This window comes from Heliangelus exortis, chromosome 1 (assembly GCF_036169615.1).
Source record: "Heliangelus exortis chromosome 1, bHelExo1.hap1, whole genome shotgun sequence".
In the NCBI taxonomy this organism is placed as follows: Eukaryota; Metazoa; Chordata; class Aves; order Apodiformes; family Trochilidae; genus Heliangelus; species Heliangelus exortis.
In genome coordinates, this window is record NC_092422.1 from 66,637,641 (window position 1) to 66,661,172 (window position 23,532).

The window sequence follows — 23,532 nt, forward strand, 5'->3', positions numbered from 1 at the left end:
CACTGGCTTAAAGCCCTGTAAAAAGGGCACATTGTTGTTTTTAATGGAAATGCTAAAATGCTTACCTAAATTCTGACATGGTGGATAATTTGGAATAGTTTTTATTACCCCAGCAAGATAATTTCACACTAATTGTTTGCAAATGCCTCTCAGCACTGAATGATCTTCTAATGGAATGTAAAACTTGTTACAGATAACAAAACGATTACCCTCGTTTTAAAAAAGCCTTTTTTTCTTCCCTCTCTCTTTCCCTTTCTGCTGTAGGCCACACGCTGACAAGTGCACTAGAGAACACACTGTTCTACCCACCTCCCAGGATCACCCTGAAGTTAAAAATGCCCAAATCAGCACTAGGAGATTGCAAAAATAATTCTCTGAAGCCTGGCAACAGACCGCTTTCTCCTGACAATAACAGCACTGTTTACAGCAAACGCAGTGTGCCGATGTCAAAGGAATCGTTTGAAATTAAAGCAAAATCTTACTCCAGGTATCAGCACGACAGCAGAAGTAACGGGTTGCTGGCAGGGATTGGCAAGCCTCGGGGAGAGGTGAAGAATTCTGGCCCCACTCAGATGCCGGAGTTTTACCGGGGCCAGTCGTCTGGGAAACCCTTAGCACTCCAGGCTGCTTTGCACGGACAGTCTTCCATTGGGAATGGGCGGGTGCAGCAGGAGAACTCGAGGCTGGCAGCCAAGTCCAATGGGCTGATGGGCAGGGCTGGAGACGTGAGCCAGAGAGACAGCTCCAGCCAGACACCCTACGAACAAGAGTCTGTGCTCACGGCTCACTTGGCCAGCCAGAGCGGTTTCAGAAAATCCACCATAGAACATTTTAGCCGGTCCTTTAAAGAGGCTACCAACAGTCTGGTGAGGACCACGGAAGACCTTCGGTGCTGTGAAAAGCCCACGAGAAGACTTGCAACAAAAGATCGCTTGTGGAGCAAGCAGACACTTGAAGGTGCTCCATACCAGGACAACGATGGGTACTGTCCTGACCTAGAGCTTAGTGACTCTGAGGCAGAAAGCGATGAAAACAAAGAGCAAGTGAGGTTAAGGCGAAGTAGCTCAGAGAGAGAAAGCCCCACTAAGGACTTCGGAAGAGATTGTCACACTAGAAACAAAAAGAATATGATTTCTCACAGTTCGGTACAAAGGTGATTAGCAGCCCCCACGGGGTAACTAAGCCTTTTATATATTCCGGTGTACCAGTGCAAAGCTCAGCATCAACAGGTTCCAGAAAACAGCCCAGGACCTACGTTAGGAGGAGTTGCAGAAGGGGATGTGGGGACAGGAGAGAAATCCAGAGTAGGTTTGCTCAACTGTGAATTGGCTTGCAGTCTTCTCAAGGTTAACGGCGCTGTTGCAAAGTCATGTGGAAATCAATGTCTTTTATTTAGAAGGTAACATCTGGGAGAGCACAAAGCAGTTAATTTTGCATAAATTCAGGATGCTGCTTCCCCCTGGGTTTAGGTGCACGGCAGCGTGTTCACGCCGTGTCAGTCTTGGGGGTGGTTGAGAGGTATGAAAGTCCTTGCATTGCTCTAACACAGTGCGAGAGGCTGCAAAGGGAGACACTGTGACTGCACTCTGACAGCACCTGCAGTGTGGCTTTGATCCAGCAATGCACTTGGGGATGTGTTAGGAAGTTAAGCATGTGAAAAGTCCTGCTGCTTTCCTCCCCCCCCCCTCCCTTCCTCCGGGAACATTTGTGCTCAGATCTCCCGAGCACATGCCGGTGTGCTCTGCTGGACCAGGCCCAAAGTGACTACTGAGTGATGATCCTCTTCTGCAGGAGGCTTTGAACCACAGTGGTGTTTGCAGGCTCCTTGTGGAGGGTGGAAGCAGGCGTCGTTGGCGCTGCCAAAATTGCTGACCTCTAGACATGCCCCCGTTCCCTGCTTTTGCTGAAGGTTGTGTTTCTCTTCACAATAATTTGCTTATTTTGTAAATATGCAACTTCTAGTACTTCGGTTTTTTTAATCTCTGTACATAGTTGCTTGTTGTGGGATGCACTTGTAAATATTTTACCCAGCTAACAAGTACAGATGGCTAATTTTGTGGATAGTGTTTACAAAAGTAGATGTACTACTTCAAAGAAAAATGCTATTTGACACTTAAATTTAGGCAATCACCGGTGATGCCAGGTTCCTCTTGAAATGGAGATTTCACACCCAGAGATGTTTATACCTGGTATTTTTAACATGAGCTGAGTTAGAAATAGTTCCATCTGAACATTTTATGCAGGCAGAAATTTTCAACCCTAGTTGCCCGAATATTGGATGCAGGAGCCTTACTTCAGACACCTAGGTCTGTAAAATTTTAGCCAGTCAGTATTTGGAATATGGTTTGTTGGTTCTATTTTAATTGCTGAAAAATTACTATTTTATTAAGCTGCTTTTCAATCTCTGGATCAGTTGCTATTTCCCAAACTAAAACTTTTTTGTATGTCCTTAAAAATTATCTGTTATTATGTAGTGATTAAATTTCAGCCAGTACTAAGGAAGTGAGAAAGAACGGGGAATCCTTTTTGGTTTGTTTCAGTGATAGGATTTTCATTTGAATGCAAAGAAACATCTTGTTTTCCAGGTGGTGTTGTGTTGGATCAGCAAAGTCACTGCACTGTTTTTCTCTGGAATGCTGTACATTTCATAAATACACTACACCCTCTGTCTGCACACCAGTCAGTGGCTGAAATTGGGCTACAGGTTGTATTGGACACATCACAGGCCTTCTTTCTGCTGAGGGTTCACATTATCTTGAAACAAGAGGTGTTCCCCACCCAGTGTGAAGATGATTGTGCAAATCCAAACAACAACCTGTTATCTTCTTAATTTATTGCTTTTAGCTTGGGAAATGGCAATGACATTTTTAGATCTATTTTAAACTTGGAAATCTCCATATTCACAACAGGACTAGCAGGTCAGGGGCTGGAGGACTTTACAGCAGTGAAATAAAAAGAATTCTTGGCAATTCTGCTCTGTTTTTGCTTCATGCATCTTAATTTTCTTTTTTTCACTTCTTGATTTTCTGTATATTTGTGTAATTGATCTTTCTAGAGCTGTATCTTCAAAATTATTTCTTTTTTTGTAAATATGCTGTAGCATTTTAGGTTTCCACATATTTTATTTTAATGGGAAATGCTTTGTGTTCCAAGCCATGGGCCGTTCAGAATAAGTAAACAAATGTCCTTTCATTTGTATTCCAGTTCTGATTCTCTTAGTTCTCCTTCGATATTTATTGGTGATCCTCTCTTGCTGGTCATGAAATTTTATGAGGCTTGTATTGGGAACAGTTATCTGGGAGGTCAGCAGAGCATTCTCGTTACTTTGTGGCCAAAAGCCTGTGACAGAAGGGAGGAAAATGGTGCTTCAGCAAAACTCAGCGTTTCTGCTCTTCTGGGGTTATTCAGTTGTTTGCAGTCTGAGCAATGGTTTTGCTAATTTTTACATTATTTTAATAGATATATGAAGGAGCCCTTGGTTATGTAGTTCTCAAGTATTGTCCCCAAAGTGCATTTGCTAGTTTTTATTGTGTGTTCGGTGGCTAACTGTTTGAAGTATTACCTCTTAACCTTATTTGTCTTTTTTTTTTTTTTTTTTTTTTTTTTTTTTTTTGGTGTTTTTGCATTTTGTTTTATATATATAAATATATATATATACAATTTTCCAAGATGGACTCGGTCTTTTTCAGATGTCCCCTTTTTACAAGTACTTTTTCATTAAATTATGAAACTGCTAACAGTATTTTCATTCGTTGTGATTTATTCAGGGCTTTACCCTCTGTCTGCCAGGTTGTTGAACTCATCTGTCTAACAGGTACAGTGTCCATCAGGAGTAAATTATTTCTGCAGAGCTGGCAGTACTTCGAGTTGAAGTGTCAAGGAAAACCTTTCCCCTTTGGCCTCCCAGGGAAGTTGCTGAACACTATTTTGCTGTGTAAAGCAGGGCTTTTCTTTCTGCCTATCCCAGCAAATGTAACAGATCATTTGCTGCCCTGGCCTCACTTTTTAATTTGTTTATTGCCTTCTAAGACTGTTTTGCCCTGGTTACAGAGGAGGAGCCAGAGGGGGGGGGCCTTCTGCCTTATTCCTCTTCTTGTACACTCACACAGAGGCACAAATAATACTTGACAGAGAGCTGCTGTCTGGCCTGTGCCAAGGGGAAATTTGGGCACGGGAGTTCCCGGGTCGATGTTTTATGTGGGTTTTGCATCAGCTGCTGCTGTAATTCCCCCTGCTCCCACAGGCCGGTGCTGTGATATCCTTGGCTGGCAAAGAGGAGCTGCTCCCTGTGCCAGAGCAGGGGTGAAGGCAAAAAAGAAGAGGAAGATTGAGAGAAAGGAGGAGGTGTTAGCTATGCAGCTGAGCTGATAGCATCCCTCCTTCTCTGACTAGCTCGGTAGCTGGCTGCATGCAAGAGGGACTGAGGATTTGCAATCTGCATGCTGGTGGCAGCAGTGACCTTCCTGGCTCAGCAGCAGAACCTTGAGCTGAGCAGCCAGTGTGCTTGTGGCCCAGTGTATGGGCAGGAGCACTGCTCAGGTGGCCCCAGGCAGGCCAGGATGAAGATGAAGATGAGTTGGGTGACATGGAGTGTCAAGTCCCTCACCTGAAAAGAAAGCTGGGGTGTGTTTGGGGGGGGGGGGGGGGGGGGAAGTAAAAGTGCAATAAAGGTGCATACAGAAGAGAGGAAAAAACAGCAGTAGGGAGAAGCAAGTGGTGGATTTTCAGCCTTTTTTCAGGACCTGGATTTCTTCTTCCCTAAAGGCATTCACACAAGAGATTCCAGCAAGAGGCTTCCTTTTTCTGACTTTCTGACTGGTGGCCTCCCATTTCCTTTGCAAGTACAGTCTGCTTGTGTCTGGGATATGGGAAAGACAGGGCCAAGAAAGAAAACTTGGTATTCCCCATTATTTTTGAAATTGCTGTTTATTTGTAGAGTCTTTAAAAATAAGTTAACTATGGTTACTTGTTGGTAGTAACTGGACCAGGCTCTCACAAGCTCTAGCAAAATCTGCATGGGTGTTTCCTAGAACCATCATTGCAGCATTTATGTCCAAAGAGAATTTGGCTCTCAGCTCCTAAGTTGCATATGTCATTTGTAGAATGTTTTGGTTTGTTTGGGTTTTTGGGTTTTTTTTTCCACCATGAATCCCAGACTATAGAAGGAGGAATTACAAATGTGTAACTATTAAAAACAAGGCTGAAACACTCACTTTATTCTGAAGTGGCACCTTGCTGATGACTAGGCCTAGGCACACAATATCTGATATTTGGGAGGGACTGAGAATTCAAAGCCTTTGTGAGCTGGGAAGATAATCCCATGAAACCTGTCATTCTGATCATGGTACTTGTGAAGGTTTAGCACAGCAGGGAATTGACACATCTATTGGGAAAACAAGCTTTTGATGTGAATTAATGAGCAGAAGGAAGCTGCTTACACAACCTGGGATCTTGGCATGAAAGGGAAAAATATTGGGGAAGCTCAGAGATAGAAAACAATGGAGTGCCCAATGCTGCTGCTTAAAGAAGACGACTCACAGGCTATTAGGTCCCAGTTTCGTGAGAGATGCCTGTCTGCTGTTGCATCTGAATCTTCTTTATGCCAGCTTTGTGGCTGAACAGGCTTTTGCCTCTCCCGGGGTGAATTCTGCAACATACACACCCCTCTTGCAGAGACCATCCTGGAATAGCACGTTGTTCCTGGGCTCCCCTCCGAACCCCATCAGCGCATTGGGCAACTGCTGGAGTCTTCTGGAGCGATCAACACAAGCGGATTCAAGTGCCTGTAAGCGCGGCTTTGTGAAACAAAATGTTACACAGCAGTTGGGAAAGGTGTTAGAAAATAGCAGATGTGCATCCCTGCTTCTGTCCCTCAAGTTAGCCCCTCTGCAGATAGCTTAGGTACATGTGCATGGCTACTTTATTGACTGAGGGGAAGCAGCCCTTGGATATTTGCCCATCAATTTCTCTGTGAGTACATTATCTTTCTTCAGCAGGCTTCTTTTGGCTGGGACAACTGCCTAGATCCACCTTGCCCTGCCCTTTCTCTGGGACTCTTGTTTCAGGCTGGGCAGACCCTCCCTGCCTTCCCATTGCTTTCTGGACAGCCCTCAGGCTGGGTATCTGCCTCACCTAAACTGCCTTATCTAAGACATTGTTTTCAATCTCCAGGTAGGCTCTGTAATGATATCTTTGTTTTCTTTTGACTTAATCTCCTCAAGAGATTTTTTCCATTTTCTGTTGTTTTTCTCCCCAGGTGCTGCCCCACCCTTTAGTGGTGCAGTGTCCCGAGGAAGAATTTCAAACCTACCAGAACAGCAGTGAGTAAAGGAAGATGCTTTCAAGAAATCTGGTCATGTGAAAGCCCTTGAGCTTGTGACTGACATCAAGATACACCACTCCACTTACTTTCTCAGCAGCCACAAGGAGTCCATTGGGGTAGTACCCATAAAAAGAAAACATGTTATGTGCCATTTGGGAAAATGACTCAGGTTATACCTTTGGAAGTGCCAGCCCTAGTGAGGGAACGAAATGTATCTGAGGGAAAAACTAGAACTAGCCCAACCACTTCACCACAAACCATGGTGTCTGGTTGCATTCCTTTCTAGTTCCATCTCAGCAGGGTGGTGCTGAGTAGTTTGGGAACCCCTGTGCTGGCATCATTCGAATTTTAAGCTTCATTTGCATCTGTTTGAATGGCTCCTGACCAAAGTACTTGCCCTTCTTCAAAACTGATGGCTGTTCTCATTGTTCTGTTATCTCCTTTAAAATGGCGTAAGGGCATTGCTTCACTCTCTGCCTTCTCATGTTTTTCTTCCCGCTTCTCTTTGCTTAAGGAAACACAGAGGCCAAAAGCTGGATGAGCCAGGTGATGCAGAATATCTATAAGCAAGTCGTAGCTTACACTTGTTAGCACGGCTCTTGCAGAAAACAGACTCCTCTCCAGTTGTCTGGTTGGATGTTCTGAATTAAGCTTGGAGCAGTCACCCCAAACCTGCAGCTAATTTGAAGTTTGCTTCTGATTTGGGTCTGAGAAGGGCTTGTGTGTCTGAAAGCTGCAAACACTGAAAGAAAGCTCTGTTGCTAAATCGGCTGCTTGAATGAGAGATGCTGCCTTTCCCTGAACTCCTGGCTCCCTCAAACAGCCTCCTTTGTGGCTATAATTTTGCACCTGTCTTACAATGTATCAATGCTTTTTTTTTTTTTTTTTTTTTTTTAATCTTATCCTGAAGCAGGCAAAATGCAGATCCGGATCACGTGGGGTCCAAAGAGCAGAAGAGTAAAGGCATTAATGAAAGATATCTTGGCCAAGCTCCACTGAAGAACGATTGCCCTCTCTGAAGTGCCTTGTTCCCTGGCTGCTTGGAGCTCAAAGGAGAGGGATGGAAAGGCCCAGAGTTTGTGAGGGAACCAGCACTTGCAAGGTGCCCCCATGGCTAAGAAGTTGGAGGTGCATGAGTTGATGGTGTGCGGGGTGTTTGTGAAAGACTGAAGAGCATGGTGGCACCAGGAAGGGTCACATAACATGGCTGCTTATATATGTTCTTATGTGTGAGGTGCTTTTTCATGATATTGTCAACAGTATGTAAGAAATGAGGCTGGAAGAAGCCTGCAGAGTAAATTGTAATAGGCTGAGGATACTATTGTGAGTTCTGTGGGAGACACTGGAGTTTTAAAGCTAAATGTTTCAGTATGACTTAAAGGTAATTTAGTGCAATCCTTTATAGAAAAGAGTCCCCATTTGAGATTCCTAATCCGTTCTGCAGTCACTTCCAGTACACCAAAGGATGTTAGACCTGGTGTACCACAAATTAATCAATCTGCACAAGTCTGCTGTTAAAGGCTCTCATGCTGCCTTCTCCCAAGGAGATGTTTGCAACGCAAGGAATTGGTGTACTTTGGCAAATACCTGAACTGTCGATTAAAATACACGACTGTGATCATCCAAAACTGTAAACAGTGGACACTACTCAGCTGTGTAATCTCTCCTGGACCTACTTGCTGCTTTCAAAGCAAATAAAATCTTGATCCAGACTTGCAGGTCAATTCTAAAAATGATACTTCACTTGCTTTCCAGCCAACTAATTGCAGTAACTGATCTTAAATTTCTACCTCTGCTCTTCCTCGGGTGTTTTTTGGTTTGTTTTGGGGTCATTCTCCCTAAATTGCATTATTAACTGCTAGTTAGGTAAATTTCCACATGCTGACTGTGGTTATTCTAATGGATGTAACAGCAGGGCAGACTTATACTGAGGTTAGGAAGGTGTTGGGTAGTTCAGCTTCAGCCCTTGGCACAGTTGTGTTCTCCTCTTGGCTGCACCTTCTCGACCTGCAAAGGAGGCCTGACATGTGCAGCTCTCAGAGGCAGCTCTAAGGTAGGGTGTAGAGCATTTGCACTTTGTTCCAGGCATGGAGAAGAACCACAGACCTCCCACCTTTTGGTTAAAGTCACAGGTGAGCACCTTCAAGTGGGGAGGAGCAAGGACATAGAGGTAAACCAAGGAGACTAAACTGAAAGAAAAAAGATGAAGATTGTTCTAAGGATGAAGAAATGGCCAGCTCAGGCTCATTAAAACAAACAAACAAAGAAAGAAAAACATAAAACCAAACCAATAATTTTAGCCTTCCAGGAACCAACTCAATTTATTTGCAGTCCCTGAAGTGTGATTCAGCATCCCTTCTTACCTGCAGTCCTTAGGAGAGAGGGGATTTTTCCAGCTCTTTGGCACACTGGGCCATTCTCCAGAGCTGCCAAGCACTTCCTGACTGGCGGGAAGGGTAATGGCTTGTGGCAGGCTCAGGGAACCTTCCAGGTAGGGTGAGGGCTTGTGACTTCACCTTACAGTACCTCCCGTGCCACGGGAGGTCTACTCCTTATGATCATCATGGTTGTGATAATAAGTTTCCCCAGCACCTTATCACGTGGAAAGAATGCTGGGCTACCAGCCATCTCACAGAGGTGCCAACTCCTCTGGAAGTCACGGACATGTGGCATGTGCTCCCTATCACTCAGATTTGGAGTAGGCATTATGGCTGCAATAAAACAGTGAGAGGTTCCCAATGAGGAACACACACGGCAGCAGTGACCTTCACTGCACTATCCCCTGGTGAATTTGTAGTGGGAGAAGACCTCAGTAAATGCCCTTTGTGAGGGCAACCCCCCATTAAGTTTTTCCTGCTTTATCTTTCAGCAAGCCTGGATTAGCCATTACAGGAGAGACAAAGCAGAAGTACTACCCCATGTGACTAGAGATCTAAGTTCAGAATATGCTGCACTTTGGAAGAGGAACAGAGTTTGTGTTGTAACCCGGTGCTCGTGGAAACTGTTAATTTTCTCCCAAGGTGTGTGCCAACGCACAGCTTGTTTTGATGCCTCCAAACCATGCTGGCAAAAGCCTAAGTCAGCAAGGAGCAGAGACTGGCGAGGTGGGCTGAGCGTGGCAGCGTCTCCTGCTGCTGGATGCAATCAATTGTTTTCTTGGCCACAGATCCCAAGCAGCCTCCTGGTGTGTGAGGGCAGTGGGAGAGCAGCAAACGCGGCTGAGCTTTGGGAAAAGCGACAATTATGACAATTATTACACTAACAAATTCTCAGTTTTTTGTATATTTTCAAATTTTAAACGCCTGGATCTTCTTTCCTTGTAAAATGTACGAAAGAAATAAAACTGGCTTGCTTTTTTAATTTTTTTTTTCTGGGTATTTGCTTTCTGTGTAGCCAAGTCACTAATAACTTGTTTGCCTCAGCAAGGTGGAATCCTGCTGTTTGTTGTATGAAACGACGGTCGGGGGGAAAAGAGAAAATTAATGCTTAGGTAATGCTGTGCAAGCCTTTAAAATAAAAGCCTAGCAGCTCAGGTAAGGTGACAGTAAGGCAAGAAGTATCACATTAGTAGTCCACTGAGGGAAGCCTGAATGAAACACGTGTTGATAATGATGTCTGTAGCCCAAGAACTTAACCAAACACACCACGAAAAGAAAAAAAAAAATGTGACCGAATGAATGAATGAGCACCCGCTATATGAATAAATAAAAATAACCGCGTAGAAATACTTGAGACAATCTCCGGCAGGAAGGTGTACGCTAAGAGATAAGCTATAGCAGGAGCTGTGGGGGGATGCCCGATAAGACCCCATCGGGTGCTGCGCCATCGCTGATGCGCGGGGCTGCGCCGTCACCCGGGAAGCGCGGGGCCGCTCCAAGCGCCAGCGGGAAACGGGAGCCTGCCAGAGGGAGAGGCGAGCAGAACCCAGGCCTTTGGAAACCAGCCTCTTGGGGGAGCGGAGAAACCTGGCCATGGCGGAGGGAAATCGCTTCTCCCTCTTCTTTCCCGCCGGGAGGGGGGAGCCGAGCAGCCGTCCCTAGCCTCTGAAACCCCCCATGCAGAAGCTACCCGTGTTCGGGAGGGTGGGATGGCCGTCCTCCTCCCTCCCCGCGGGGCAGGACGGGGCGGGGAAAGGGACCCGTCCCTGGGGAGGGCACCCGCGGCCCCGCCGGCCCGTTACCCCCGCGGTGCGTGGCCGCCTACCCTCTCCCCTCCGCGCTATAAGAGCGGCGGCGGGCCGGGACCTCTGGCTGCGCTGCTGGGAACAGGTAAGTGCGTGGGGTTTATTGTTAGTAGTACTCTTTTACATACGTATGTATGCATATATATGCGTGTGTGTTTATTATAAAGATACATGTGTTAAATTAGAACGTCCCACGCACGGCAGCTCTGCCGCCGCGGGAGTTGCGCCTCGGCGTGGGGGGGCGGGGGCTTTCCCTCCCGGGATCAGCGCCCGTCGGCACCCCTGCATTTTTAAATATCTTTTTCCCCTTTCCCTTATTTATTTTATATAAATAAATAATTTTTTTTTTTTTTTAATGTGACGGCGGGCTGGGCTGCGCACCCACTGGCGGGGTGCCCGTCCGGGCTCGGGCTCCTTCCCGTCCCCGGGCCGGGCTCGGTCAGGCCGCTCCGCGCAGGCCGTGTTTGGGCGGGGGAGGACGCCGAACACACAGAGGCGTTGTTGGACGTGTGAGAGCCGGTGGCCTGCAGGAAGCAGGCGATCGGCCCGAGCAGCCCCGATGAACTCTGTTGCTCGGTGTTCCGAACAGGTAAAAACCCCTCTGGAGGGAAAGCCGCGTCTGAGCCGGCCGCATCCACAAACGCGCTCATCTTACGCGCTCATCCCCGGGGGTTGGCGTTACCCGCTCTTGGTCTTCGAGAGTAAAGCGTAAAGCGGCACGGTTCGCTCTCCAGGCATGTCATCCATCAAGATCGAGTGTGTGACCAAGGATGGCTGCAGGATCGGGGAGTCACCCGTCTGGGACGAGAAGGAGAGCGCCCTGCTCTTTGTGGACATCACGGGTCGGAAGGTGTGCCGCTGGAGCTCGGTCACCAAGCAAGTGCAGGCCATCCCTGTGGGTAAGGAAAGGCTCAAAAAACCCTAAACTGAACGTAAGAGTTGTGTGTTTTGGCTTGAGGCTTGAGGCTTTGTCCCTGCTCAACGCGTGCAGGACTCCAGTAGGTGATGCTGGATGGTGCTCATTTGGTGCAAGGAGGTATCTCCCTAGAACTTGACCTTGCTAGGCTGAAGAGGACACTGAGGCTTGTGTTGCCTGCAGAAACTAAGCAGAGTGACTGACCTGACTTAGTCCTGAGACCTTTTCTTACGTTTTTGTGCTATGAGATTACATTATATCCACTTCTCTTTCCTGTAAATGGTTCACAACGTGGTCTTTTTTTATTGCCTCTTTATCCCAGAGGTAAGGCTCACCAAGACTCCTTCCCTGATATGGATCTCTGTGGGAATTTTGTTACTGATCTGAATGATTTGGATGTGATAATGTAGATATTTTCGTGTCTAAAACCAGCTCCTTACATAGTTTGTATGCGGATTTATTACTTCCTCATGTTCCATAGTACTTGAGGGAAAACACTTCCTTTTGCCTAACCTCTAACATTGTTCACAGTAAATTGATCTGGGTTTTGTTGAACCTTCAGTTACTGTGGTTACCAGTTTTAAAAATGCCTGATACTAATTTTGGGAACATTGCTTCCCAAACTTACTTCCTCCTACCTTCCCTGAGCTTTCATGCTTCTCAGTGCTTCCTCCCTGAGTTGGACCTACTCTCAAAGGTGTAATCTTTTACCTGTAGCCTTTCTGGAGATATAGAAGGGGTTGTGTTGGTTTTTGGTTTTGATTAATTTGTTTGTTTGTTTGTTTTGTTGGGGTTTTGTTTGTTTGTTTCAGTTGTTATTGGTGTGGTTCCGTTTTTCTGTTTAGTAATAGCATAGTTATAATTAATGGCTGTGCCTTTGGGAATACCATGATTGAAAGACACCCCCCCGAAAAAAAAAAAGCCCAGACAGCTAGAGTGCCATGTGGTTAAAACAGTAGATTGATGTCCCAAGCAGGAACCAAGAGAAATTACTCATTACTGAAGCTTATAGAGAATTACAATCACCCCACACTTAGCTGCAACTTCAAATGCCCTTTTCAGCTCCACAGGGAAAATGCCACTACATACATAACTCTGCCTGGGGGTGAGGGGAATAGACCTTATGGTCAGTTTTTTGTTTAACATAAAATGGTATTGCTAATAAATCTATTCCTGTGGATACTGCTTAACAAAGCCCTTGGGAAGGGTGTGGGAGGGGGGGTTGCAGACTGAGCCAAGTGCAAGGGTTGATGCACTCACTTGGGCTGTATTTGTGCAGTAGGGTGACTCTGTCCCTCTTGCTAGCCTGGTACACCCCTTTGCCCCTGGGGTGCTTTGTCAGCATGGTCTGGGAACTTTCTAGTGGCTGTGGAGGGCACCTGGGGGCCACCTCCAGGGACAGGCAGGCAGGGGGTATACAGACTCTGAGCCCTCCTGGGTGGGAGGGGGCCCTGGGAGCTGCCAGAGTTGGAAGAGTGACTTGAGGTTGCACCCAAGTTGCCCAGTGTAGGTGAGCCCAGACCCACCAGCAGCCTCAGCAGTGGGGTCACACACCTCTAGGTGAAAAATGAAAGAATTCATTGAGTTGAGCTTGCAATCAGGTGTGTAGAGACCATTTGGGTTTCTTGCGTGGTGGTACCACTGCCAGGGCTGTGTAGGGAAGGAGGGTCCTGAGCCAGGTGCCAGCAGCTGGGAGGGAGCAGCTCCTCTCGGCAGCAGTGCTGGCTGGTGGTGGCTCTAAGTGTTCGTGGAACTATTACCTAATGATGTCTCTGCAAAGCTATATGTACAAGAAATCTTTTATTTTTAAATTAGAAAGTCAGTGCTTAGTCCCATGTGTATTCCAACGTCATGCCTATCCCAGGTTTCGTTGCCCTGTTTAGCCCTATTATTTCTTATATTGTGCCTGGCTTTTACAGATGAGTTATCTTCACAGTAATTTCTCTGTTTGGTTGTTGGTTTGGGTTTTTTTTCATTATTTAGTTATTACAGATTAAAACCTGCCACTGAGGTTTTATAGCATAATCACTCGAATGAGTGTAAACAAACCTTGGAGTATTTACTTGTTTTTAGTTTCGCTTTAACTCTTGTTGCTCCTTGGTGTGTTTTTAGTGCTGCTGGAGGCATGTTTGAACTGCATAGCCAAGCATGGTGCAGAGGGGTGGCTCTCCTGCCCAGCTTGAGTGTCCCAGAGCTGAAATAACTCTGTCTCCAGGAGTTAGGACTGAATGACCATGCAGGAGCTGGGCCAAGTAAACATAGATGCTCCTAGTTGCAATCGGTTTTTCCCCTGGGGAAGGGGAAATGCACACAGTAGCCTGTTATAAAAGATATTTGTGCCTGCATCTCTCGCCCTTTTAATATCTGTGTTTCTTTTTTTAAGCACCTAGCAGAGCCAGGTACTGATAATAATGACTATTGCTGTTGGGAGTGGTGGTGTAGTACTCAAGTTCCCTGAATTTCTGCGACCCAGAGGTTACGATTTTCTTCATAACCACTTTCTGTATGCATTAAATATGCCCTCTTAGCATGAAAGGATCTATTTCTATGTATTTAAACATCAGTTCTGTTGGTAGAAAAGTAAGTTTGTTTCTCTTGCCTGTGGTATCACATAGCTGGGTCATAAATGTCTTAAAAAAGAGAAAGTTGTTTCCATACCTCTCACCCTCTCACCATTTCACCCTGTGTCTAGATGGTCCTGTGAGCTCCATAGCTCTCCGAAAATCCGGGGATTATGTCATCACCCTGGGAACCAGGTTTGCTGGTTTGAAATGGAAAGAGCAGCAGGTAACCACCATTACTGAAATCGACAAGGATAAACCAAACACCCGATTCAATGATGGGAAAGTAGATCCTGCGGGGAGGTATTTTGCAGGTATGCTGCTGGCAGGTCCTTCTTTCTGCTGCTGTGTTTGGCTTTGGTGATAACATGCAGTGAGCAGTTGTAGATGCAGCAGGGGGTTCATTCATAGTTAAATGGTGGGGATTTTTGTTGTGGTTGTCATTGTCTTCAAGCAGAGTTTAATCGCATTTACAAATCTGTTTGTATCACCTGGACACCATCTAATCAGGGCTATTTTTTTTAAAAAAGAGGCCCATTATTCAGAGCCTGCCTAGTTTAAGAAACTGGCCTTTTCTTCTCCCTGTTGGCATGCTTGTTTTGAATGCTGGCACAGTGCCAATAGAAAATACTTTGCCAGTGAGAAGTTTATGATATTTGATTTTTCATAAATCACAATTTATAGATGGCGTTTCTAAAAAACTATGGGACTGTCCAGCCTGCAGAAGAGAAGGCTCAGGAGAGATGGATCCTACCTGTGTGTATAATTACTTGAGGGAGGGGAAGTAAAGACAAGGAAGCCGGGCTCTGCTCAGTGGTGCCCAGTGACAGGACCAGAGGCAATTGGCATCACCTGAAATTTGGGATTTTTTTTTTTTAATGTAAAGAAACTCCATTACTGAGTGGAATAGGCCACGCAGAGAGGCTGTGGAGGCTCCATCCATGGGGATACTCAAGGTGCAACACTGCCCTGAGCAACCTGCATTGACCGACCCTGCTCTGAGCAGAGGCTGGGCCTTGATGATCTCCTGAAGTGCCCTCCAGCCTCAGCCATCCCATGATCTCTCAGTTTTTCAAATGCCATTCTGCTCATCTGCCCTGTAGTTGGGTCCCCGGGCTTACCTTAATTTGCTTTTACCCAGCCTCTCAGCTGCCAGCTTTGAGCCACAATGATGAGATTTGTTTTTGAAAAGGCTTTACATAATAATGCTTTCATTCTGAGGGAAGAGGAAATTTTTTTCCATTCTCTCTGCTGTACAAGACATTAAAATTTGTGGGAAGTTAAATGCTGACCACACCTTTCTTAGTATTTGTATGACTGAATAATATGATATGAAGATCACGCTGCGCACAGTTTCTGCCACAGTTCAACAAAAAAAGCCAAAGGCTCTGTTTTGTCATCTGCTAAAAGCAAACACTTTTGAAATCTACCTTCTCTTTTACTTTTAGCTCAGTTTCTTCCCCAAATATCCAAAGCCCCTGCACTGCTCCTTTCTGTGTTGGCAGCGTGGTCATCATCGTAGTGAGGGGCTGCCACCAAACCTGGAGAAGAGCCCATTCATGCCCTCTGAAACTGTATTCTCTCCTTTGGCTCTGCCCAGGTACAATGGCTGAGGAAACTCGACCTGGTGTGCTGGAAAGACACCAGGGCTCTCTGTACACTCTCTTCTCTGACCTCTCAATAGTGAAGCACTTTGATCAGGTGGACATCTCCAATGGGCTGGATTGGTCGCTGGATCACAAAACCTTCTATTACATAGACAGCTTGTCCTACTCAGTGGATGCCTTCGATTATGACCTCCAAACTGGAAAAATTGGTATGAATTGTTGCACTCCGAAATAAGTCATTTGTGCCAAAGGGTGGCAAAGTTTCATTCCATTCTGGTCGTTGTTACACAGAGGTGGTAAGAGCTTTGGGAGTTGTCCTTCATAAACCTCTTTGGAACAGAACAACAGAAGCCGTATTAACACCCATCAGTGCCTGCATACGCTCTTAGCTCAAACAAGTCCAAGGCTGTGGGTAATAGTATAAAGTATTTAAAACTGCATGGCAGGGTTTGAGTAGTCATCTGGGCTGCTGTTACTGAGCACAATGCCTGCCTGATCTTCCTGTGTGAAAAGGATGGAGTGTTTCTTGTATGAATAGGTTCCTTTGCCTGCGTATTTCTTGCAGCTGACAGAACAGGGAAGGTAACAGAAAGCCTGCAGACCTGTGAAAAACCTCTGGTAGCTTCTCTAAATTATTTTTTTCACCCTGTTTTGCTTTTTTAAAATACAAGCTCATAAATAAAGATTCTGCAGACAGAGCTAAGCAACAACTGGAAAGCAGTAACTCAAAGCTTCTTCCTTCGTTTATTTAAAACAAAACAAGACAAAACAACCCCTTAAGGGCTTCTACAAGCTTGGGCAAAGGAAAAATTCCAGTGACTTGACCTAATAATTTGCCTTTGAGTACATTTTAAAAGCACCCAGTCAATTTGATATTTAGTTTTTATTTAGTTTATTTTATTCAGTTTATTTAGTCTGTGCATTTAAAAGCATTTTAGGTGTAGCATCTTGTCCTGATGTGTCTCTGCTGTGGCTTACATTTTAATTTTTCTTTAGGAAATAGAGTGGTTCTTTCTATCTCACCCACTCTCGCTCGCTCTCTTTCTGTGGGCAATCTGCCAGTCTCTAGGAGCACAAAGGAAACTCATTAAAAAATATTGCTACATACGAGAAACATTGAAGTTGTCAGAGCATAAAATAAACAATGTTGGAAAGTTGCTTTTAATTTTCTTTAATAACAGTGGATAGAAGTTCAGATAGGGTTGTTTGTTTTTAGGTTGACTCTATGCCTTTGAAGTTGATGCTTTTCCTAACTCTGTGTTTTTATAAACTCTCAGTTTATATATCTGAAGGTCACTTTTGTGTTGGAATAGTGATTATTGGCATATTCCAGCAGTCTGCTTGGAAAGTCTCCAGTTCTCTGACTGGAAGCGGCCCATACTTGAAACGATCCAAAGTGCCTTTAGAACAAGTAATTAATTCTCTGAATATACATAACATTAATTTATGCAGTTATTCATTTAATATTGTAAGTAGGGAGCATGAGTGGTGCACTAGAAAAGAACACCAGAGAAAAGGATTATACTCGCAGTGGATAGAAACTGATCTACAGGCTTTCACAGTGAGACACAACCATCTGGAGAAACAAACAGGGCAGCAGTCACAATCTATTTCTTTCCAAAGAAATTTCATATCAAAGAACTGAGGACTTCAGGGCTTTTGAAAAGAATAGTATGAATAACTCTGCTGGGCTGGGACTGATAAAAATTTTAACAACTGTCTCAGTTTTGTTGTGTTTTTTTTTTTGCTACCCTGCAGGCAACCGTAGGAGTGTGTACAGGCTGGAAAAAGAGGAAAGCATTCCTGATGGGATGTGCATTGATACAGAAGGCAAACTCTGGGTAGCTTGTTATGATGGTGGGAGAGTGATTCGTCTTGACCCTGAGACAGGTAAGTCCTTGAAAAGGGTGGACTGCAATCCTGTGTTGAAAAAAAAGAAAGACAAAAGAAAAGCAACGAATGAGAGGGTTATTCTTTTCCCCCACAGAAACGGTATATCTACACTTTTTTAAAAAATTACTTTGTTCTTTTTTTTCCCCTGTTTGTTTTAAAACAATTATATGTATGTCCCTGCTCTCAAAAGTTAGCTTTGTAAATAAGTCTCCTTTGTTCCTAGCCTCTGTGGTTTTGGAAAAGATAAAGTTACTGAGGGAATTACCATTATACCAGCGAGTTACTTGAGTTAGCGTCCTCTGACATCCTCCAGACTTTTAGAACAGCATTTTCTTGACACAAAATGCTTTTTAGAACAGCATTTACCTCATTGAGAAATTATGTGGAAGAAAATGAATAAACCATGAAATGGCCAAGGTATCTTAAGCCATTTTTTGGTCTTTTTTTTTCTGCATAGTGCATTATTTTGGGCAACCTACCGAGGTTAATACAAGTCCCACAGTGGAACTGATGCTAGCAACATTTTTTTTAAATGTCGAAAATTATTTATAGTCTAAATTCTGCAATTGAAATAATAAAAAATATTTAATGAATTCCACAGAATTTTATGATTCCCACAGTAACATCTTGGGTGTGCCCATTGTCTGAGCCTGTTGCTCGTTGCATTTGGGCTTTGGTGGTCTGCCAGGCATGGTTTAGTCTACGTAAAAGACACTTGTGGAGCACCTCAGAGAGACTGAACCACTCTCACTCTGTCTGCAGGTGGCCAGTGGGTGAGAATGAGAGTATGATTTTGACAGATCCTTGACAGCACAGGTCTGCATACTGCAGTGTTGTAGGAGAAACTGCACTGGGTTGCCTATGGAGTCTCTTCAACCCAGGTCCGGCCCTAACAAAAAGTCTTGGGGTGCAGATTCAGGGGTGTCAGTGTCCCTTGAGCATCCCTTCTCTGCAGTGCACAGCAGACCCAGGCACACGTGTGTGCAGGTCAGGCTGCACCCTCCCTGCTGACAACCCTGGGACCTCTTATTTGGGGCTCTGGCTGTGCCTTTCCCCTCACCTTTTGATTTGTTCCCATCCAAGGTTTTGCAAGCCTGTGGGAATAGCTCCTGTCCTGCAGACTCTGCACCCCAGCCCTAAGAGGAGAAAGCTCCAGCTGGGAAATCCCAGCAGCTCTGGGACCTGTTTCTGGTTCCACATCCTTTGATGGGCAGAGCACTCCTCAGTGACCTCTGCCCACCCTCTGAATAGCCTTCTGGAGCAGTGGATTCTACCATTTTTCCTTTCTGGTTCCCTCCTTTCTACCTTTTTCCTCCCAGCCTCCACCTTCTTTTTTTTCAGTTGTTTTCCCTTTCCCTCCTGGCTTTTGGAGGTGTTCTCTGGAGGGAAGGCTAATGGGAACAGTGTCCTTAAGCAGATGCACAGGGAGGCTGTAAGACTAGGAATAAAGTAGAGTACATAGCGCTGATGCATCCCCAGCTCTCAACTCTGCTCAGCTCAGGATCTTTCAGAGCTGAATGTGTTTTCAATGGTAACTGCCAGTAGATTTTCACATTTCTGTGAACTTTTTCTGAGGTCTCCCCTCCCATGTAGAACTCTCAGTGCCTGCACTGAAGAGTAGTAGGAAGGTTTCCAGGTTAAGTGCCCATGTTTAATAAAGCTACCTTCTTTGTGCTATCTCATGCATGTCTGCCCTCTCTGTGCTGTCATTTTAGAGTAATATCTAAAATCTTCATTTTGCTGAATTCTGAGAGAATTGTAACTCTTTTAGGGAGATGACGCAAACAGATTTGAAGATAACTCCATGAAAGCCTCTCACAGCAGCTATTATGTGTGGCTTGAATGACTGTCAGCCAGTTGCAGATTCATCCACTGATTAAGAGCTCCTCTGAAGCACCTGAAGGATTTTCTGGTTTCACTGATACCAAAGCCTAAACTGTTTCCTTAAGGAAGATGGGCAAGGAAACTTGTTTGTTTGGCATCTTTTATAAATTAAGATATTTGAAGTTCAGGGTGAAGCAGGTTTTCAGGTCTAGGCTTCTTTAGCCTAGATAGCTGATGTCTTTAGGTTCAGGGTGTGCTCCAGGGAAAGGTTCTGATGACTGATCCCACTGGGTCTGTGAAGGGCTTGAAAGGGCTGTCTAACATGTATGGTACCAAATCTTGTCATATCTGTTGGTGACTTAGTGACCTGCTAGTGTTATGCCTTTCGTGTCTTTTAAATGGAAGTTAAATATTTTTAAGTTCTTCCCAATTAATATATTCCATAGATAAATGCTTCAGGTGGATTTCAGAGCATCCAGGTACAGTTTTCTTGCATCTTCAGGAAGATGTTGCAGGAAGATCACAGGGCTTTGTAAACAACACCTTCCTGGCCATTATCTTCTGAGATTGCTCTGCAAGTACAGTGAGGTTCTCTTCCTTCATCTCTGGAGCTCATGCCTCTTCTATAGTGCATTTTTTTACCTTTTGAATGCACTTTTCACTCCTTTTCTTCCAGACTTGGTGTCAGCTGGTTTCTAGAGTGGCCACTGGAGCGTTTTATAAGCCACAATTTAGCCCATGTAGCCATGGAATCCTTCCCCTGCCAGCTGACTGCATAACCACAAAGTGTTGCTAGAGCCAGTTGGACTCGTGGTGGTCCTTGTCACTCCCAGGCAACAGACAGGACTTTTTTTTTACTTGGATTTTGATTTTTACTTTGTCCATTGTGGGTTGAAGTGTATGCCAGATAAGCTTCTTATACAGCATCAGGGATATCACAGGGCTGAAACTTCCCTGTGTGCCAGAGGCCCTTTCACCACTGCTCTCTTGCTGTTTCCTTTTATTTAGTTTGGGATTAAAAGACAGTTTAGAAGTATCCAGCCCTAGTGTCAGGGTTTTCAATGAAGGAGAGGCAATTTTCTCTCAGTCCTCTATTTTGGAGGTGCCATTTACATCCATAGTAGCAAATAAAATGATCAGTGATGTCCTGTAGGTCTACCATGTGGCATGTTGTTGCTTATTTTGTACAGCCAGGCTGTCTTCCTACACCAAAACAGAGCCCAGACTGTCTCAGGGGAGCAGCATACCCAACTACGTGGGCCAAAATGGAGCCAGGAATGCACCAGTGACTGAATAATGTGTTCCTGCTTTAGCCTGTGCTTATGCCTTGCTTCGTGTTTTGGTACCAATGGAGCTGTGTGGTCTGTGCTTTTGTGGGTTTATTGCAGCATTGTGAGAGACTGAGGCACAGCTTCTTGGGAGAGGGAGAGGTTTTAGAGCTCATTAAAAGGAAGCCAGGTGCTTGCTTTGACAAGCATCTCCTAGGAAGTGGTGCTCCACTCTAAAGCTGACCAAAAGCTTCTCATAATTATTAAATGGGCCAAACTTCCTACTTTTTCCTTGTAGGGTTCCCAACATCCAAGTTACTTGCCTGCTGTTTCAACACATTGCTAAAAAATTAAGGGCACCTTAGGGGCACCAAGCCCTTTACCCATGCCCTTGGGAAGCCAGGGAAATGACGTATGTTGTAAGGAGTTTTATGTGCTTAAGCATATTTCTAGAAAGAGAAAAAAACATTTGCAGGTAAATTGAAATAGGCATGATGGGCTTAAGCACTCACTGCCCAGAGTTAGAAGGAGTTCTAGAAAAATCTGCAGTAAGGTGTTCGGACAGCCTCCTGGTGAAAGCTGGAGGCAATCTGTTTACTCCTGTCATTATGATGGTAGCTATTTGTTGGTTTAATTAATGCGTAACATTATATATGCTAGTGCTAATTGCTTGTGAACTTGAGACAGGTCCCATGATCCTTATTTTATGCAAGCTTGATTTGAAAGGCTATTGGAATTTCAGGAAAAGCTTCTAGGAATTAATCTTCCTTAACTGCAGGCTGTAGAGATGCAGCACAAGGTATGGCTCCGTAGAGCTGCACGAGGTCTGCTCGCTCCTGGTTTCCTTTGTAGTTAAAAGCAGAAAAGTCAGCAGGTCTAGGGTGTGATTCATGTGACCTATTTCAGGGAGGAATTGCATCCTATTTTCCACTGACTGCAATAACAAGTTTGGGTCCAGAGGTCTGAACTGTGGATGTTAGCATTTAATTAGAGGACAGGCTGGGATCGGGGGTGGGATTTGCTTGTGATAATCAGGACTGAAACTTGTCAAATAGTACTTTGTCAACAACACGATTTGCAAAAGTGGTTTCTCCCATCATGGTGCTCATCAGTGTGGTGAAACTGGGCATGGGACCTCCCCCTGCCCTGGTACCTGCTTTTGTGGAACACCTGGCTCCATGCAGGTAGTCTGCAATAATTTATTTAAATTTATTGTCATAAGTAGACAACCAGGAAACAGCATGCTTATTTTTCTCCAGGAAAAAGACTCCAGACTGTGAAACTTCCTGCTGACAAGACAACTTCCTGCTGCTTTGGAGGAAAGGATTATTCAGAAATGTATGTGACTTCTGCCAGCGATGGGATGGATGAGGAGTGGCTTTCCCGGCAGCCACAGGCTGGTAGGATTTTCAAGGTGAATGATACTTTCTTCTGTCATTTTAGAAGCCCATTTTTTGACCTCCTGTACTTTTCAGGTAGCAAACTGGTTGGAGTGGTGGGAGGCAGGAGAGGGGAGGTTGTTACAACATCAGTCATATATCTTAAGCTCTTGTTCTTGTTTTTGGTTCCTGTTGGAAGACGTGAAAGTTAAATGTATTTAGAGATTTGAAAATATTTTGGGGTTTAAAATTTGTAGCAGTGCTGATAGTGCAAGTTTTCTGTGCTGTCACCTTTCCACTGCTCTCCCTCCCAACACAGTTCAAGGTTTCCACTAATTGTGGGAATGTTTATGTCAATGCTTTGTCTTAATGAATGGCATATAAAACCATCTGCTTTTATTTACTTTCTGGTTAGTTATAACTAAGTTATCTCTAAAAATATATCACCTTGGAATTTGTTTTAAAGCCCTTCTCCTTCATATCTTTGTATACCGAAAGTTATATTGTGAAATCCAGAATTAATACAGAGTAGTATCTGAGGAGAGGCTTTTGGATTCTGGCCTGTGATTTCTGAACTTTAGAGAAAGAGCAAAAGTTGAAGTTCCTGCTTGCAATGAGTTGTGTGCAAAATACAGTAGGATGTCAAGCTGCAGAACACCATCCTTTTCTAAATTAAAGCATGTCTAGTTGTGAAAGAAAAGCATGTGTCTGATACTGGTGAAGTATTGCATTAATTTATTTTTTTTCCTCTCTGTTTTAACAGATAACAGGGCTAGGGGTGAAAGGAATCCCACCATATCCATTTGCAGGTTAAATTTACACTCTTCAGAATGGAACTAAGAGGACTTAAGCAGCACTAATCGGAATGTCTTGTTCTGGTGTTCAGCATCTTTTGCTTAGGAATCATAACACAATCATAATTTCTCATCAGGGAAGGATGAAAAACTACTGATATACATGGAATGTTTTAGTACCGATCTTTTTTCCCCTTTTTAAGCTCTATTATTTTAAACAAATGTTGGCTCTTTTTCTGTTGTGCTAAAATGATTCTCACCCTAATAAACTACTGAATATTGTAACTTTCTTTTATGAATAAATAATTTTTTAATCTTTTCTTTAGTGTTTATTCTCCCATCTCATTTGCAAGTTATGATATATTGACTTTATTGATTTAACTACTTGTACCTTCTCTTTTACATATTTCCAAAGTTCCTCATAAAATACCCATTTGTGGTCTTACCATTCCTTTAACTGGAACTTTATTTGTCCCATCATGTTCTCAACAACTGAAATATTAATACCCATTGCTGTGCCTCTGCAGCTTCCATTTTACATGACATTTTTAATCCCTCAGTTGTGCTTAAGTTAATTCTAATTGGCTGGAGCCAATCATCATCTGTTGCCTGTGCACGTCATTATGTTGCTCATTTTGTTTAATATAAATCCAAATGTTTGGGATCAAGGACTCTTATCTTTGTCTATCCTCTGAAGATCTTGGCCTGGTTTGGAGAGGATCAGTAATTCTTGCCCATTTTTAACAAGAAACGACCACCTGCACGTACCTCCTGCTGGGCCAAAG

At 44.3% G+C, this 23,532-nt stretch overlaps 2 protein-coding genes and 2 long non-coding RNA genes across 10 annotated transcripts in view; 2 read left to right on the top strand and 2 right to left on the bottom strand.

The window, feature by feature from the left end:
* Positions 1 to 3,737, top strand: part of JADE3 (jade family PHD finger 3) — a 69,024-nt gene extending 65,287 nt beyond the window's left edge. For all 7 annotated transcript variants that reach the window (XM_071746877.1, XM_071746848.1, XM_071746826.1 and 4 more), the window contains one exon: positions 265 to 3,737. In XM_071746877.1, the coding sequence (XP_071602978.1) occupies positions 265 to 1,157 (893 nt within the window). In that variant the 3' untranslated portion in view covers positions 1,158 to 3,737. The remainder of the gene's footprint in view (positions 1 to 264) is intronic.
* Positions 1,368 to 6,271, bottom strand: LOC139797529 (uncharacterized). The gene is made up of 2 exons (XR_011726503.1): positions 5,663 to 6,271; positions 1,368 to 3,339 (listed from the first exon to the last, which is right to left on the bottom strand). It is a non-coding gene; the product is annotated as an uncharacterized lncRNA (long non-coding RNA).
* A 154-nt stretch (positions 6,272 to 6,425) lies between these two features.
* LOC139797523 (uncharacterized) lies at positions 6,426 to 9,076 on the bottom strand. The gene is made up of 2 exons (XR_011726502.1): positions 8,686 to 9,076; positions 6,426 to 8,511 (listed from the first exon to the last, which is right to left on the bottom strand). It is a non-coding gene; the product is annotated as an uncharacterized lncRNA (long non-coding RNA).
* A 1,364-nt stretch (positions 9,077 to 10,440) lies between these two features.
* Positions 10,441 to 23,037, top strand: RGN (regucalcin). The gene is made up of 7 exons (XM_071746890.1): positions 10,441 to 10,590; positions 11,095 to 11,404; positions 14,114 to 14,296; positions 15,583 to 15,798; positions 17,348 to 17,479; positions 21,834 to 21,988; positions 22,717 to 23,037. Exons 2-7 carry the CDS (start codon positions 11,242 to 11,244, stop codon positions 22,765 to 22,767), a joined length of 900 nt encoding a protein of 299 aa, XP_071602991.1. The 5' UTR covers positions 10,441 to 10,590; positions 11,095 to 11,241; the 3' UTR covers positions 22,768 to 23,037.
* Positions 23,038 to 23,532: the final 495 nt, after the last annotated feature.

What these genes read in the sequence shown, in the direction of transcription:
- RGN (XM_071746890.1), top strand. Translation starts at nt 11,242, where the DNA reads ATGTCATCCATCAAGATCGAGTGTGTGACCAAGGATGGCTGCAGGATC. An exon ending in AGTGCAGGCCATCCCTGTGG is followed by an intron (nt 11,405 to 14,113) that starts GTAAGGAAAGGC and finishes CCCTGTGTCTAG; the next exon opens with ATGGTCCTGTGAGCTCCATA. An exon ending in TGCGGGGAGGTATTTTGCAG is followed by an intron (nt 14,297 to 15,582) that starts GTATGCTGCTGG and finishes GGCTCTGCCCAG; the next exon opens with GTACAATGGCTGAGGAAACT.